Source organism: Argopecten irradians, chromosome 8, assembly GCF_041381155.1.
Source record: "Argopecten irradians isolate NY chromosome 8, Ai_NY, whole genome shotgun sequence".
Taxonomy (NCBI): domain Eukaryota; kingdom Metazoa; phylum Mollusca; class Bivalvia; order Pectinida; family Pectinidae; genus Argopecten; species Argopecten irradians.
Window position 1 is genome coordinate 17,260,884 of NC_091141.1, and position 19,481 is coordinate 17,280,364.

Consider the following 19,481-nt stretch of genomic DNA (forward strand, 5'->3'; position numbering starts at 1 on the left):
AATTGAAGTTTTTACTGTAGGAATTTATTATACTGTAAGGGATCTCTGTAAGACTATAAATTTGACATTTATACTTCATTATTTTGTGATAGAAATGCAGAATTCAAATAAAGATTCATCTTCATTTTAAAAAAATTGAATCGTAATAATGTGTAGAGTTAGGAAATGTTTTAATGGAAAAGGAATAAAGAAGAGACAATCAGTGAAAAAAAAATCTTTATTTCATTTGACCGATAAAAGCCTGTCAATGATGGACGTCGAGATAGGATGTTTTATTTTGGTTTTGGATTTTCCAGTAGTGCATAATGATGTCATGTGACCGTTACACGTCACAAAATTACAGGATTTGTGCACCAAAAATTATCATTTTTGACTGCACAAATTCTTTAAAACGGTTAGTTCACTAGATCAACAGAACGGCGAGGTTGCTATGATACCGTAACTCTACAGTGATGACTACATCAATAGGGTTCTGACTATCGATCTAATCCGCGCCATAACAGTACGCAGAATCTCCAGAAACAATGCTTTGTCCCAACGCATTTAATATATAGTACATGTAGCTGTATTGAAACGTGTTTATGGAAGCTTATGAATTGTGTCTTCCATTACTGACAAATCATTAAAATATATAAGACCATGTACCATGACAGGGGTCCCGGAGTTACGGGTGTCGCACCGTTAAACAGCCCCATAGAACTTATTGGTCTTTGTTCAACTGAAACGTATATTGTCGTTAGAGTTATAAATAATTATGATGTTTTTATCATGTAAATTCCCGGGTATGTATGATAACGGTTACCAAATATACATAGAAATCTTCTGAAAAAAGTATATTTTATATAGGCGTTGTTGAGTCGGGAACATATACCAAATATTCTCAAGACATGATAAACTTCTATCACAGTGGTCGAACTATACTATTTGATTAATGTACCCTCTCCGGACTTCTATTTTTCCTTTCTTATAAAAACACTTGAAATGTCTTCTTGTATATATACAGGTACATGTGGAAAAACTTTATATATGTTTTGAATTGTGTGCCCAATCGCATTCTAAAATATTAATTAGGTACAATAAACCCTAGTCCGCTAAACCTGCCTATATTATTAGGCTTTTTTAAAAAAAAATTTGCCTAATATATATAAGGCAAAAAATAAAAAAAAAAAAGCCTAATAATACAGGCAGGTTTAGCGGACTAAATAAACCCATGTTAGGCCGTCTACTCTGTAACAAAACGATTTGAGAATTGGGGAAATTATAGTGATACATTCAGGTAAAGTAAGTTCTACATTTACTCAGTACATACTGAAGTCATTCCTTAGTACAGATGTAAATTCTCGTTATCCTATATTGTGCATGGACGATATTTTTAACCTTTTAGAATAAAAAATAAATAAATTAAAAAACATGGTCTGTATGCAGCCATTTTGAATTTCGACAATTGAGTTTATTGTCGCCTGTCTCATACAACGCACGTCATAGAAGTCCAAAAGATAACCAATGTTTTAAATTAAATATATCATAGTCCAAATGTTTAAAGGAGATTAGCCTAACCACTTGATTAACGAAATTTTCACTTCTCATTTGCCTAGTATGATGTCTTCTCTAAAATGGTAAAGTATTGAATACTAAGAATTCTATATATTTATGGCTAGTTTGTTATACGAGGAAGTACTTTATCCTGATTTGAAAATGGTCGTTAAACTGCTCCTTGTTTTCCAATGGTTTTCAAACGTTCAAGAAAATCGAAAGGGAAAAAGAAAAACACATGTAGTAAACAGATATATCTATCAATTCACTGAACATAGATCGTTTATTAATTAAGATGCAAACTTGTTTCATACCTTGACATCCTCAACTTTAAAAATACCTTTACATATCTTCAATGAAGTAAAAGGTTAATGCTTAAAACGATATAAGATTAGACTCACTGAATTTTAACGTTAACAAGAAGATTGTATGGTTTAGGGATAGAAGTATGTATCTGTATATTTTTGCCACACACGAACTCGTGCTTTGAAAATTATATTTTTACGAATTAATTCTCTTTAAAGTTGCAAAACATGTTTGCTTATGTGTGGAAGATTTTGTTTGAAACCGTTTATTAAAATCGCCAGACACTCAAAGTGATAATAACGTATCAGTGCTTTTTTGCGTTGGTTGTGCATGCGCATCCTCGATACTCCAGGGGTTCCAATCACTTACTATCTCTACACTCCTTGACTATCTCATAGTAAAACTGGAGGCAACAGTATAGAACAGATAATTTAGTCATTTGATGTAAATCAAAAGAGGCGTACAACGGTACTCTGTGGTTTTGATGTAAGGCGTCGCTCTCTCTGTAGTCTTCAAAGGAAATCTTTGCTAGCCTGTGTTTGGTCAATTGTTTTCCGGTGAGCTGCCTTCAATTTCACAATGAGATAGTCCAAGGGTGTAGAGATCGTAAGTGATCTGGAGTATCGAAGATGGTACACGCGATACCTGTTTTCTACAACCGCATGCCTACGTATACTAACCAGATCGATGTGACCAGTATTGACTCTACTGAGACTTAACCACATGCTAACTACTACTACTTCCACCACCAGGATAATCAGGATAGGTGTGGTAACATAGCCATGAATTCCCTTCCTTTGACACATTTGCTTCGTAAGTATTGCTTTATTGCGCGATCACCCCTCTTTAGTACGTATCAGACAAAGCTTCCGGTTGTGTTCGGATCCATAGAGCACGTCTCATTCGTCCTTTTGATGTATAAATAAGCTAGGAGTCGGTTTACAATGAGTGATTTTCGATCATTTGGCGTCCTCGATATAAAATTATGTTATATATGAGTGGTTTATGAATATAAACACATGCACGCGAACTAGCTGGCGTTTGCTATAAATAGTAGTCCTATGTAAATGATTCCCATGGTGTGATGAGTCATCCTGTGATACTTGTTTGAGAGATGTCGGAGTGTTTTAACTTTCTAGGCTGACGATTTCTTTTATCGCGTTTGTTTATTAATAATAAGTATATGAATATAAATGTCATAATGTATAAATATCGTTACTTTTGTAATATGTTACAATGAATGTATAACAATCGTTACTGTTGTATGAATAGTACAATATATAAACATAGTTACTGTAGTGTAAATGTTACAATGTACAAACACGTGACTGCTGTATGAATGTTACTATGTATAAACATCGTTACTATTGTGTAAATGTTACAATGTATAAACATCGTTACTGTAATGTATAAACATCGTTACTGCTGTATGAATGTTACTATGTATAAACATCGTTACTATTGTGTAAATGTTACAATGTATAAACATCGTTACTGTAATGTATAAACATCGTTACTGCTGTATGAATGTTACTATGTGTAAACATCGTTACTGTTGTGTAACTGTTAAAATGTATAAATATCGTAACTGTGTTGTAAGTGTTACATTGTATTAATATCGTTACTGTGTAACTCTTAAGTTATATGTGCCGTATTTTTCATACTCACGAATCAAGATGAGCTTTTAATATGTTATTCACCACCAAAACTTACCAACTTTTTGAAAATTACAGTGCTTTCAATGCATAGGTTTTAATTTTACATGTACAAATAAGAGCTGAAAATGATTTTTGGCAGTACTGCCAAAAATCATTTATTTACATCAATAGTGAAGTGAAATGAGTACATGCGGTGAGACCATGAAGCCAAATTGTGGTCTACAATTTCATTACACACTTTTACAATGTTTTTAGTAATTGTAAATTGACTTCTGCAGGTATGTTTTCATTTAAACATATTTAAGGCATAAAAACCAACAGTTTTACAGTACAGAATTTCTGTGTTATAACTAACGTTTATAAGTCATCTGAAGCCATTTGAATGATTTTTACAGCTTTATTCATCAAACCTTATGGTTTTTAATAAATTAATGAAGAAAAAATAGCATGTCAAAATTATCGCCCAGTTACGGCACATATAACTTTAAAATTTGTAAATATCGGATGTTATACATGTATACTATCTTTAGTTGCCGTTGTTGTGTTGTTGTTGTCATAAAAAAACTAATGTAGTTGCCAGATGCTTTGATGTCATTGCTTGTGATGTTGGCGTAGTCATTTTCTTTGTATTACTGCTGCTAATCTGGTGTTGTTTCGTTGTGCTATTATTATTTAGTCTTACCGATATAAAGTTGTTGTTGTTGCTATTCCCCACTGCTGATATCCGCAGTTATCGAATTTCAAAATAAGTAAAAACAAACAAAAAATCAAAACATTCACTTTTTATTCAAAACATAGCAATTATTCAATGTCGCGAAGGTATCAATCGTTTTGTACACATTTTTTACTCTTTCATATTTGCAATGTAATTTAAATGATATCCGACTGCCTTAGTCAAATTGTTGAAAAGTCAATTACTCACTATAGATAAATTACAGCACGAAATTTCATTTCCCATTGGCTACGAAACCCTCAATATATTTTTGTAATGGACAAATAAGTAAGGAATACAGGAATACTTTATAATTAAAAAAAAACTAATTTCATGAACGACAAGAAAGAAAGTGATAAGACCATTGTGATTAGCTGTGATAAACTGTATTATTATCTTTTAACATTAATTGGACCATAGTCAGTGAATCAAAACAAAACTGATAATGGACATAATTCAATATTGATCTTTAAATTGTCTGACAAGTTTTCTTTACTGCTCATTGTAACAAGCAAAACGTGATCCTTGTCAAGACCCCAATGCAGACGACAGTATAATCCTTAGTAAACCCTCTCCACAAGGAGTCATATTAAGTATGGTATGATACCTTGGTATATGAAGGACATTGTTTGACTTAATGGATACCAGACATACATATCTACAAATTCGATAATATTGAATATTTAGTGTTTTACATTGGTATACAGTACATGTGATCGGATCGCCATCAGAAAAGCTTAACGATTCAAGTAGTAAGTGCGATTATTTTCAGACTGACAAAAGGAGAAGACATTTTCATTTATTGCTCGCCAACCTTGTGAAAACTACAATGTTTACAATGCATTGGTTTTCATTTTAAACAAATAAGAATTCAAAATAATTTTGGCGGTGATGACAAATACTATGATGTTGAGATCTATTGTGCAGTAAAAAGACGCGATCCGACAAAAAAAAAAAAAAAAAAAACCCAGCAGCGATCCACATTCGCAATTCACAAATTTACAGTGCAATATGTAATAATTAAGTATCTCCTTAAATATCTTATGTAATGATATTGAAACATAACCGGTGAATATTTTGTGTGTGACAATGTACACATGTATCGTACACGTCATCGGAACTTCACATACCGCTGTGTTACAATATCCTTACATAAACCATACCTTCCAACCCGAAGAAACTGTTTCGGTATGACTACACGGATCATAAACACAAAAACAATGATGACATAGGATGTATTGTTACTAATGTTTCTTTATCATCATATCCTGAATTTACATATTCCGTATTTGCATATTACAGAGTTATCTGCCCTTACGAGTGGGTAGTGATTGTGACGTCATGTGTTTGCGATCTAACGTCATATTTTTCGGAAAAGGGACTTTAATTGCGTTCAAAAAATAATGACGTAACAATCGATACCTATCCGCAAGGGAGCTAACTCTGTAATATGCAAAGACGGAATAGCGTCAATGTGTTTCTTTAGATAAAAAAACATTATACATACTAAAATTTTCTCCTTTTAATGACACGTACACAAATGTAAAACTTATGAATTAATATTATCGTTAAAAGTATAGCAATGGTATACTATAAATAAATTAATTAAATTTATTTTTCAAGCGAACTTGGATCATTTGAGAATGCCATTACCCTCATAGAAACCGATATTACCACTACAATGCAAACTTCAGATATATAAATATATACTTTCAGCTAATCCAGTTGACGATGATGGAAAAGCTATATTCTTAATACTTCCAGGCGTTAATTTAAGAAAGTGCAGTGTGGCTGCAATATTAGAAGACAGGTATGTTTACGTTATAAAATTACATAAGCTTTTAGCTAGTTGCCAAATCCATTTTCATGCGCTGGAGTATTGTATTATCATTGTACTTTCTATGAATGAATATTGTATACACTAACGTTTTGAACATTTAGATATATAATGTTATCATCTGGGCGCATTTCTACAGAACATGAAGATGCGTGCCAAATATTGAGGGTTCTTTCTATGGAAGATCATTACTCTATGCATAATTCTATCAATACTCTTCAGTGAAAGATAATATTATTATTCCTTTTTTTCTACAAACCTACTTTACGGACATTGGCTTGTGGTGATTGGTTACTTCAGATATATTGAAGTCCTCATTTTTGAAAACGACGACAACGGAAAAGCTATCCGACTTTTCAAGTATGCCGAAAGTACGCCTTCATACCATACCCAGAACGACTACAGAGTAGAGACGCGGGTAGGTGTGCTACAAATACCTCAACTACACAATACCAGTATCTAATTTGATGAATAAAACAACACATTTAAGGTGCCATTCATTCATGAAGACCATACTTAACCATATATTATATTTTTACAAGGAGACGTTTAGCTTACCTTATATGGATGATACTTAATTAAAGAAACCAAGGAAATACTGAAACTCGTGGTAATGATATTGTGTGTATACACATGTAGTCCTGTTTATTTTCGTTATTTGAAAGACGTTGCGAAATCCACAAGGATAAGAGGAAGCAAAACTTCAAAGTAGCTTTTAGTATTTTATTTATTTATTTATTTATCTATTTATTTATCTATTTTTATTCGTATTTTGTTCATTACACAGAAGATGCAATGGGTCCAGGGGTTTGAGACTCCATAAAGATATATTTATTTATTTATTTATTTATTTTTCTTTACAGCCTTCTGATGGTCATGTGAGACTCACTGTAAAGAAGAAAAATCCAAATGAGAATTGGAGGGAATTGATACAATCTGCAAGACAGCGACAGGCCTAGCGATTAAGTACAACGCAATCTGCTTTTACTTATGGAAGTTTGAGAACACAAAGGATTCGCTGATAATTCTTTTATAACGTATGCAAATGTACCCCGCATGGAACCCTATTGACAATTCCAGCCTGATGCCTGATTTATTTCAATACTGATATTTGATATCAGGTTTTGTTCGTAATTCATAGTTTATCGAAAAATATAGGAACCAAAGATGAAGAATGGCTTATGAGCTGGGGAAGTTTCATAAAAACACTAAAAGAACATTCTTACCAGGAAATACATAGAGCTTTGATCAGAACTACACATAATCAATCTTAAAGCACTCTAATCTGGAAGGAAATATGCATGAAATGGGATTTTATTAAACAATATGATAATGCGGTGAATTGAATACGTTTAATTTTAATGAATTAAAGATGTTTCTATTTTAAAATATTCATGAAAGGAAAAATATTATTTGATATTATTTACACAAAATTTACGTTGGCAGAAATTTCTTAGATAAATATAGATATCGAAAAAAGATCCAAAGATTGAAGACTGTGTTAGAAATTTGCTGTTTTAGATGCCGAAGATTAGTTTTGTTTTTGTATACCTCACACTGACCGAAGTAATCACCACAAAGAACACTACTGAAATATGAAATAACATCTTTAAGGAGTCTAGTCATTGTGTAGACCGGACACGGATGATAATTTTTCATTTAAGTGACCTGGACACGATTACTCCGCCGCTCCATAGGCCTTGAAGACGATAAATCGTACTAGGACCTATGGACATTTTGTGCTTTCTTATCAATACAATTTGTATTATCATCATTATTCATTCGTTCACTGACTTCCTTGCTTATTTAACTATTGAAGATGCTCCACCGCTGGCAAATGGGTTTTTTTCTCTATCAAAAACAGGAGCAGACGATTTAGTTTTTTTAGCTCACCTGGCCCGAAGGGCCGGTGAGCTTATGCCATGGCGCGGCGTCCGTCGTCCCGTCCGTCCGTCCGTCTGTCTGTCCGTCAACATTTCCTTTAAATCGCTACTAGTCATAGAGTTCTGCATGGATTGTGACCAAATTTGGCCACAAACATCCTTGGGGGAAGGGGAACAGAACTTGTATAAATTTTGGCTCTGAGCCCCTGGGGGCAGGAGGGGCGGGGCCCAATAGGGGAAATAAAGGTAAATCCTATAAATCGCTACTAGTCATAGAGTTCTGCATGGATTGTAACCAAATTTGGCCACAAACATCCTTAGGAGAAGGGGAACAGAACTTGTATAAATTTTGGCTCTGACCCCCTGGGGCAGGAGGGGCGGGGCCCAATATAGGAAATAAAGGTAAATCCTATAAATCGCTACTAGTCATAGAGTTCTTCATGGATTGTAACCAAATTTGGCCACAAACATTCTTTGGGGAAGGGGAACAGAAGTTGTATAAAATTTGGCTCTGACCCCCCGGGGGCAGGAGGGGCGGGGCCCAATAGGGGAAATAAAGGTAAATCCTATAAATCGCTACTAGTCATAGAGTTCTGCATGGATTGTAACCAAATTTGGTCACAAGCATCCTTGGGGAAGGGAAACAGAACTTGTATTAATTTTGGCTCTGAGCCCCCGGGGGCAGGAGGGGCGGGGCCCAATAGGGGAAATAAAGGTAAATCCTATAAATCACTACTTGTCCTAGAGTTCTGCATGGATTGTGACCAAATTTGGCCACAAACATCCTTAGGAGAAGGTGAACAGAACTTGTATAAATTTTGGCTCTGAGCCCCTGGGGGCAGGAGGGGCGGAGCCCAATAGGGGAAATAAAGGTAAATCCTATAAATCACTACTAGTCATAGAGTTATGCATGGATTGTGACCAAATTTGACCACAAACATTCTTTGGGGAAGGGGAACAGAGCTTGTATAAATTTTGGCTCTGACCCCCAGAGGGCAGGAATGGTGGGGCCCAATAGGGGATTTAGAGGTAAATATTCAAATTTCTTCAGAAAATAAACAATGAACCTGTATCCAGAATATTACTTGGCATTACAAATCAGGTGAGCGATACAGGCCCTCTGGGCCTCTTGTCTTCAGTTGCAAAAGTTACTAACTTTACACCATTACCACCATTGAAATGTTTGAGCTTCTAATTTTATTTTAAGTTAAAAATATAAAAAACAATTAATTGCATTCCGAATATTTTCCGTGGCACTATACCCTATATGGAATTAAGTACTGATTGCCCATGCATCAAAGGCAAAATAAATTATTTTATATTATTTTTTGTGTTAATTAGACATATATATATACATGATTAAACACCAATTATTGTTCAAATGATGAATATCGTTTATGGTCTGTCTGCAGTGGAGCATCTTTAAAGCTGACAATGCAAGTTAAAAAGTATACATTTGAGATAAAAAAAAATTTTTTTTTTTAATTCAGTTTTTTTTTTCAAAATTCGTTTCTGAGACAACCCCTTGCGTTTCTAAGGACGGGCAGTCGCCATTTTGTTTTAACTTTGCTTGGATACATCACCGGGTACCGACCCCTATATAAAGCGCGTGAACCACAAACGTGCGGACTCGTGCCCCGAAACGTTATATTTAGCGTCACGGTACGTAAAACTCTTCATTCATTCAAACGTGCGATCAGTCGAACGCTCGCCGTTCAAGGTGTAATAATACTGTACTATATATATACCCAAAATACGTATTTACGTGTAACCTGAGGTCATGCCATAATAATAAAAAATGGTTAGTACTTTCAATGTTTTCTCAAATAAATTTTCTAAGAACCATATATAGATTTATACAGTTAAATTAAAAGTAATGAATGAATTTATACCTTCTTTCCACGTGCGAGATCCATTTTGATTATAACGTAAACAAACTCGGAAATTCTAAATAGCAGATAACATTTGCAAACTAAAACTAAAAAAAACACTGCACTCACCTGACAAGTGTTCATTGAAGTAATATTATCTCAACTAGATCCCCAAAATATGTCAAAAACGAGCTAATAAAACACTTCAATATACATTAGATATTACACGCACATGTACACGTGTGTGCCTTCGGTAGTTTCATATGGAAGCGTCACTTGTTCGGGACAGGTGGTCACGTGCACGTGGCCAGTCGAGTACATCGGGTACGATAGTATACGTGGAGATATGTGGACGGATTATTATTAGGATTTCTATTCATTTGTGTGGAAAGTTAAATTTGTGAAACATCTAAATGACAGCTTAGAAGAGTTGACGTTTGCTTGCTAAAGCAAGCCCTACACATATTTACAGGTAAGGGGTTTTGTTTATGTATTAGTAGGTGATACACGGTAGACAACTTCTAGGTGTTTATGTACATGACTGAACGCACGTGTGTCGATTCACGCGCTTTATATAGGGGTCGGTAGGCGTCACGTATCCAAGCAGATTTCAAACAAAAATGGCGTCCGTCCGTCCATAGAAACGCAAGGGGCTGTCTCAGAAACAAAATTGGAAAAAAAAACTTCATTTTTTTTTTTATAATCTCAAATGTACATTTTTAGCTCACCTGGCCCGAAGGGCCGGTGAGCTTATGTCATGGCGCGTCGTCCGTCGTCCGTCGTCCGTCGTCCGTCCGTCCGTCGTCGTCCGTCCGTCCGTCCGTCAACATTTCCTATAAATCGCTACTTGTCCTAGAGTTCTGCATGGATTGTAACCAAATTTGGCCACAAACATCCTTGGGGGAAGGGGAACAGAACTTGTATAAATTTTGGCTCTGACCCCCCGGGGGCAGGAGGGGCGGGGCCCAATAGGGGAAATAGAGGTAAATCCTTTAAATCGCTACTTGTCATAGAGTTCTGAATGAAATGTAACCAAATTTGGCCACAAACATCCTTGGGGGAAGGGGAACAGAACTTGTATAAATTTTGGCTCTGATCCCCGGGGGCAGGAGGGGCGGGGCCCAATAGGGGAAATAGAGGTAAATCCTTTAAATCGCTACTTGTCCTAGAGTTTGGCATGGAATGTAACCAAAATCAGCCACAAACATCCTTGGGGGAAGGGGAACAGTACTTGTATAAATTTTGGCTCTGATCACCCAGGGGCAGAAGGGGCGGGGCCCAATAGGGGAAATAGAGGTAAATCCTTTAAATCGCTACTAGTCATAGAGTTGTGAATGGAATGTACCCAAATTTGGCCACAAACATCCTTGGGGGAAGGGGAACAGAACTTGTATAAATTTTGGCTCTGGCCCCCCCGGGGGCAGGAGGGGCAGGGCCCAATAGGGGAAATAGAGGTAATCCTTTAAATCGCTACTAGTCACAGAGTTCCGCATGGAATGTAACCAAATATGGCCAGAAATATCCTTGGGAGAATAAGAACTGAGTTTGTATAAATTTTGGCTCTGGTCCCGGGGGGCAGGAGGGGTGGGGCCCAATAGGGGAAATAGAGGTAAATTCTTTAAATCGCTACTAGTCATAGAGTTCTGTATGGATTGTAACCAAATTTGGCCACAAACATCCTTGGGGGAAGGGGAACAGAACTTGTATAAGTTTTGGCTCTGGCTCCCCAGGGGCAGGACGGGTGGGGCCCAATAGGGGAAATAGAGGTAAATCCTATAAATTGCTACTTGTCCTAGAGTTTTGCTTGGATTTGACCAAATTTGGCCACAAACATCCTTGGGGGAAGGGGAACAGAACTTGTATAAATTTTGGCTCTGACCCCCTGGGGGCAGGAGGGGTGGGGCCTAATAGGGGATTTAGAGGTTAATATTAAAATTCCTTCAGAAAAGAAACAATGAACCTGTATTCAGAACATTACTTGGCATTACAAACCAGGTGAGCGATACAGGCCCTCTGGGCCTCTTGTTTAACTTGCATTGTCAGCTTTAAGTAACCATCTCACGTGGATATGTGCAAATAACGATTGAAAGTGAAATTATACTTGACGATTATTTGGTATGACAAAACCACAGCTGGTGAACAGTTCAAATCGTCTTTCGTCTCGTCGGTATATAGATATTTGCCTCTGTCCGAAAATACTGACGGTGTCGCGAAACTTCAGATGTTTGTTTATCATGTTTGTGTGTTGCATTTGAGACCGATCGGGGAACATCATGCCGGAATTTACATTAGTAATATTGTACTGAAATATCTTTTACATTGACAGATGTTTTATTGATATTATATTATGCTAAATAGATTGTCAAATGCTATCTAATGTTCGAAAGAAAAGAAAGGAGAGATAGTCAGATGTTGGTCACTAAATGTACTAAAGGTAAAAAAGTTATTTCTTATCTGAATATCCAAAATTGTTTTCTACAAAATCATAGTTTGCGTTATTTTATGGTTCACTAAATATGGCAGTCAACTCAGACTCTTCATTAAAATTAACTTAGAGATAAAAAAAAGGGTTTCCTAGCATCACAGTGTAGAACGATCATAACCAGTCTCTACTTCTTGGTGACAACCATCTGTCAGAAATTGTTCGTCCGTAGTTCAGACCTACACAAACTTTTCACAAGATTTTTTCAAGAAACTGCGAATGAGAGAGAGGCGCATTAATTACAACGAAATAAGTCGGTGTGCTTCATCAATTATTCAATTCCAAAAATAATCAAAACGGAAATAACAATTATGATAAAAAATATTACGTAGAATTACTCAAATATGTGTGTGTGTCAAATAATTATGATAGAAAAGGAGTATTTCCACAAAACGACAGAGTCTAGGCTAGTGTTGTACAGACACAGCACTATTGGGAAATTTTGTAGTTAAGTTATCAAAGAAACATCTGTTTACGAAATCAAGGGTCGAACTGGATTTCTACAGCAAAAGAAAAAGGACTCGCTCTGCAGTCGTGAATGACAGCACTCAGATAGTCATAGCTAGTCATATAATGAAAAGTCTGAGAAAATATGATATTACGTAAGCAATACATGTTGTGTTGTTTAGGTTATAGAGGGTATACGATATATGATACGGTTAGATCAGATATATAACAGCATTTATTGCTTCGTATATATACATGACAACATGCCTTGACCTATCAAAACGCTATCTAAGCGTTAGTTAGCCGGACGGACGTCTGTGCCGAGATGCACCTGTTTGACGGACATAGCATCTGTCTGAGATTTCATGGGGTTAATCTAGCAAGTCATTTTTTATGAAAATTGGTTGCGAACATTTAACGGTTTGAAACCTACGGGTGTAATACTGGTGTATCTCGTTTAATAAGCTCATGTCGGCAGTTGCTGGCTAACTATGCTATATTATCTCATGACGTCACTGCGGAAACAAAATAACTTTTTTGGTGTAAAAAATAACGTTATTTGAACAATAGGTGGTTTTATTATAAAGGACATAACAACATTTTTTTGCTTAAAACATAACGCAGTTTTCATTTATAAAGAATTGACCTGCAGTCGCGGTTTTCTTCGAACTCTTTGTAAAATTGTATTATAACCAAAATGCATGAATGTAAAAAACTCTTTTATGTGTATATGAAGGATATGGATATTTTTACTTCGGGATCACAAAATGTTTTTACACCCTCGGCAAGCCTCGGTTTTTGTACCATTTTTTAAAACTCAAGTAGAATATCCCCATCCTGCATATCCGCATATGAATTATAATACGAAACTCAATTGGGCATAGTCCGGACCATGTGATCAGTTCGAAGAGTATAGGGTATTGGAGGAATGCGAATTCGAGAAAAAGGAGTTATACTGTATCACAAGACATTAAACTCAAGACTTCTTACATGTAAAAGTTGACTCCGGATAGTTGGTCATCACTAAAATGTGTTGTTGATTGGCGAAGACACAATACATTTAACATGATTGTAAACCTTATCCTTTGTTTGAAGCTTTCTCACCATCCACACGTCATTGTTTAAACACAAATTTTCGCATATTCCATACAATCCCCAATCAGCGGTTCACTTCTGGTTTCGATTGTTTGTTCTACGCCATACCGGAAGTAACAAGTGCCCCGTACGGTCCATACCGCAGTTGTCTCCCCATCTAAGAGATGAAAATCTTTTATCATTCGTCCGTCTTCGGACGATGACCACTTGTCAACTATCTGAGCGATATATCCACTCACAGTATGAATAGTTTCTTTTCTTTTTTGGTCTTTGATGTCAACCACCATGATACCATTCAGAACAATTTTGGACTCAAATGTTCCGATAAACTCTCTTTCTTCCACTTTCATTTCTGCAATGACTTTTGTGTGTTTGGGAACAAGTACACTGCTATCAGAGTTCCATGTCAGTGTGTGGGTTTTATTAGTTTCAGTATTGCGGCCGAGAGATAGCTCAGAATGAATGCCCAGTGTTGTATTTGCCACTCGGGGAACTCCTAGCTGAACTCCCAAATTAGTCCCTAATTTGAATCCATTTGTCATGATGATCTTCTCGATAACCTGAGTTGATCTCTCACATTTGAAAGCGTGTTTCTGCTCCCAATCTGTATAGTTATTAAATGTTGTTTTGAGCACTGTTTGACTCAATGTTTTAGGCACCTCCGTATTTGTATCATTTGAGGATGGCCTGAATTCAGTTTCCCCTTGTGTGTTGAAAGAAAGCTTACCCCTACGTGGCACGCAAGTCAATAGACCTGCGGTTTTCACCCTTTTCGCCAGTACCCCTATTCCTTTCGCGTCTAATTTAAGCTCTTTCCTGGCCCAGCTTTCTACGATTTCATCCAAATGTGTAATGCATTCAGCATCCATGAGGAATTCATGTGTACCTGTAAAAAGGGAAACCCAACATGATAACGCAACAGCAAGAACAACAACACCAGATGGTTTTGCTACACGGCATTACATATTGTATAAAGAATAATTTATTTAGAACTGGCAAATTAATTCTTTGTAGTGACAAACCACACATGTCGATTGCTACAAAACTAACTTTCTGCTCAAGAGGTTATTGTACGAAAGAGGATTAGGACTATATGTATAAAAATTAGTTCGTTTTTTTTCTCGTGTGATTAATTAGAAATTTCGAGATAATAATAATATGAAAAAAAACCGAATTATTATTATACACATGACCTTAATCCTCTTACGTGTAGTTTTCTACTGATCATGATCCAATTAATCAAAATGACAATTAGACTAATCAAAGTTTAATGACAATTTTCAAATAAAGATAAAATCATCTACTAAGAGTTTTCATTTTTTTTCCTAATTAATATTTTCAGTGAAGACATGATCAGGTTTCTAGCAAATAAGAAAAGTCAATAATCAAGTGATTAAGGGTATCACCCTTTTATGTGTATCCGATGCGTTGCGAGTACTATTGTAAGTATAGTGTATAGTCCTATATGAAAATAGGTCCTGATGTCCTATATACCACACAAGATGCACACTAGAAGTGAAAATAGGTCCTGATGTCCTATATACCACACTACATACTAGAAGTGAAAATAGGTCCTGATGTCCTATATCATACTAGAAGTTAAATAGGTCCTGATGTCCTATATACCACACTACATACTAGAAGTTAAATAGGTCCTGATGTCCTATATACCACACTGCACACTAGAAGTGAAAATAGGTCCTGATGTCCTTTATACCACACTACATACTAGAAGTTAAATAGGTCCTGATGTCCTATATACCACACTGCACACTAGAAGTGAAAATAGGTCCTGATGTCCTATATACAACACTACATACTAGAAGTGAAAATAGGTCCTGATGTCCTATATACCACACTGCATACTAGAAGTTAAAATGGGTCCTGATGTCCTATATACAACACTACATACTAGAAGTTAAAATGTGTCCTGATGTCCTATATACAACACTACATACTAGAAGTTAAAATGGGTCCTGATGTCCTATATACCACACTACATACTAGAAGTTAAAATGGGTCCTGATGTCCTATATACCACACTGCATACTAGAAGTTAAAATGTGTCCTGATGTCCTATATACCACACTGCATACTAAAAGTTAAAATTGGCCATGACGTCCTTTATACCACACTGCATACTAGAAGTTAAATAGGTCCTGATGTCCTATATACCACACTGCATACTAGAAGTGAAAATAGGTCCTGATGTCCTATATACCACACTACATACTAGAAGTGAAAATAGGTCCTGATGTCCTATATACCACACTACATACTAGAAGTGAAAATAGGTCCTGATGTCCTATATACCACACTACATACTAGAAGTTAAAATGTGTCCTGATGTCCTATATACCACACTACATACTAGAAATTAAAATGTGTCCTGATGTCCTATATACCACACTGCATACTAGAAGTTAAAATAGGTCCTGATGTCCTATATACCACACTACATACTAGAAGTGAAAATAGGTCCTGATGTCCTATATACCACACTACATACTAGAAGTTAAATAGGTCCTGATGTCCTATATACCACACTGCATACTAGAAGTGAAAATAGGTCCTGATGTCCTATATACCACACTACATACTAGAAGTGAAAATAGGTCCTGATGTCCTATATACCACACTATATACTAGAAGTTAAAATGGGTCCTGATGTCCTTTATACCACACTGCATACTAGAAGTGAAAATAGGTCCTGATGTCCTATATACCACACCACATATTAAAAGTTAAAATGGGTCCTGATGTCCTATATACAACACCACATATAAAGTTAAAATTGTCCATGATGTCCTTTATACCACACTACATACTAGAAGTGAAAATAGGTCCTGATGTCCTATATACCACACCATACTAGAAGTTAAAATGGGCCTGATGTCCTATATACAACACTACATACTAGAAGTTAAAATGTGTCCTGTCCTACATGTCCTATATAAAACACTACATACTAGAAGTTAAAATGTGTCCTGATGTCCTATATACCACACTACATACTAGAAGTTGAAATGGGTCCTGATGTCCTATATACAACAATACATACTAGAAGTTAAAATGTGTCCTGATGTCCTATATACAACAGTACATACTAGAAGTTAAAATGGGTCCTAATGTCCTATATACAACACTACATACTAGAAGTTAAAATGGGTCCTGATGTCCTATATACCACACTACATACTAGAAGTTGAAAAATGATGTCCTGATGTACCCAATACATATACTAGAAATAAAATGTCCTATGTCTATAAACACTACATACTAGAAGTTGAAATGGGTCCTGATGTCCTATATACCACACTATATACTAGAAGTTAAAATGGGTCCTGATGTCCTTTATACCACACTGCATACTAGAAGTGAAAATAGGTCCTGATGTCCTATATACCACACCACATACTAGAAATTAAAATGTGTCCTGATGTCCTATATACCACACTGCATACTAAAAGTTAAAATGGGTCCTGATGTCCTATATACCACACTACATACTAGAAGTTAAAATGGGTCCTGATGTCCTATATACAACACTACATACTAGAAGTTAAAATGTGTCCTGATGTCCTATATACCACACTGCATACTAGAAGTTAAAATGGGTCCTGATGTCCTATATACAACACCACATACTAGAAGTTGAAATGTGTCCTAATGTCCTCTTTACAACACTACATACTAGAAGTTAAAATGGTCCTGATGTCCTATATATACCACACTACATACTAGAAGTTAAAATGTGTCCTGATGTCCTATATACCACACTACATACTAAAAGTTAAAATGGGTCCTGATGTCCTATATACAACACCACATACTAGAAGTTGAAATGTGTCCTGATGTCCTCTATACAACACACTACATACTAGAAGTTAAAATGTGTCCTGATGTCCTATATACAACACTACATACTAGAAGTTAAAATGGGTCCTGATGTCCTATATACAACACTACATACTAGAAGTTAAAATGGGTCCTGATGTCCTATATACCACACTACATACTAGAAGTTAAAATGGGTCCTGATGTCCTATATACAACACTACATACTAGAAGTTAAAATGGTCCTGATGTCCTTATATACCACACTACATACTAGAAGTAAAATAGGTCCTGATGTCCTATATACCACACTACATACTAGAAGTTAAAATGGGTCCTGATGTCCTATATACACACCTACATACTAAAGTTAAAATGTGTCCTGATGTCCTATATACAACACTACATACTAGAAGTTAAAATGTGTCCTGATGTCCTATATACACACACATACTAGAAGTTAAAATGTGTCCTGATGTCCTATATACAACACCTACATACTAGAAAGTTAAAATGTGTCCTGATGTCCTATATACCACACTACATACTAGAAGTTAAAATTGGCCATGATGTCCTTTATACCACACTACATACTAGAAGTTAAAATGGGTCCTGATGTCCTATATACAACACTACATACTAGAAGTTAAAATGTGTCCTGATGTCCTATATACAACACTACATACTAGAAGTTAAAATGTGTCCTGATGTCCTATATACAACACTACATACTAGAAGTTAAAATGGGTCATGATGTCCTATATACAACAATACATACTAGAAGTTAAAATGGGTCCTGATGTCCTATATACAACAGTACATACTAGAAGTTAAAATGTGTCCTGATGTCCTATATACAACACTACATACTAGAAGTTAAAATGTGTCCTGATGTCCTATATACACACACTTCATACTAAAGTTAAAATGTGTCATGATGTCCTATATACAACACTTCATACTAGAAGTTAAAATGTGTCCTAATGTCCTATATACAACACTACATACTAGAAGTTAAAATGTGTCATGATGTCCTATATACAACAATACATACTAAAAGTTAAAATGGGTCATGATGTCCTATATACAACAATACATACTAAAAGTTAAAATGGGTCATGATGTCCTATATACAACATACATACTAAAGTTAAAATGGGTCATGATGTCCTATATACAACACTACATACTAAGAAGTTAAAATGGTCATGATGTCCTATATACAACACTACATACTAAAAGTTAAAATGTGTCCTGATGTCCTATATACAACACTACATACTAAAAGTTAAAATGTGTCATGATGTCCTATATACAACACTTACATACTAAAAGTTAAAATGTGTCATGATGTCCTATATACAACACTACATACTAAAAGTTAAAATGTGTCCATGATGTCCTATATACAACACTTCATACTAAAAGTTAAAATGTGTGTCATGATGTCCTATATACCACACTTCATACTAGAAGTTTAAAATGTGTCCATGATGTCCTATATACCACACTTCATACTAGAAGTTAAAATGTGTCATGATGTCCTATATACAACACTACATACTAGAAGTTAAAATGTGTCATGATGTCCTATATACAACACTTCATACTAGAAGTTAAAATGTGTCCTGATGTCCTATATACAACACTACATACTAGAAGTTAAAATGTGTCATAATGTCCTATATACAACACTTCATACTAGAAGTTAAAATGTGTCCTGATGTCCTATATACACACTTACATACTAGAAGTTAAAATGTGTCATAATGTCCTATATACAACACTACATACTAGAAGTTAAAATGTGTCCTGATGTC

The 19,481-nt window shown here is 35.6% G+C and overlaps 2 protein-coding genes across 2 annotated transcripts; one reads left to right on the top strand and one right to left on the bottom strand.

The window, feature by feature from the left end:
• The first annotated feature begins 2,138 nt into the window (after positions 1-2,138).
• Positions 2,139-7,823, top strand: LOC138329531 (uncharacterized). Its single transcript, XM_069276593.1, has 4 exons — positions 2,139-2,652; positions 5,926-6,019; positions 6,347-6,464; positions 6,910-7,823. The coding sequence occupies exons 1-4, from the start codon at positions 2,622-2,624 to the stop codon at positions 7,003-7,005; spliced, it is 339 nt and encodes a 112-aa protein (XP_069132694.1). The 5' UTR covers positions 2,139-2,621; the 3' UTR covers positions 7,006-7,823.
• A 5,620-nt stretch (positions 7,824-13,443) lies between these two features.
• On the bottom strand, positions 13,444-15,051 carry LOC138328804 (uncharacterized). The gene has a single exon (XM_069275541.1). The coding sequence runs from the start codon at positions 14,691-14,693 to the stop codon at positions 13,851-13,853; it is 843 nt and encodes a 280-aa protein (XP_069131642.1). The 5' UTR covers positions 14,694-15,051; the 3' UTR covers positions 13,444-13,850.
• Positions 15,052-19,481: the final 4,430 nt, after the last annotated feature.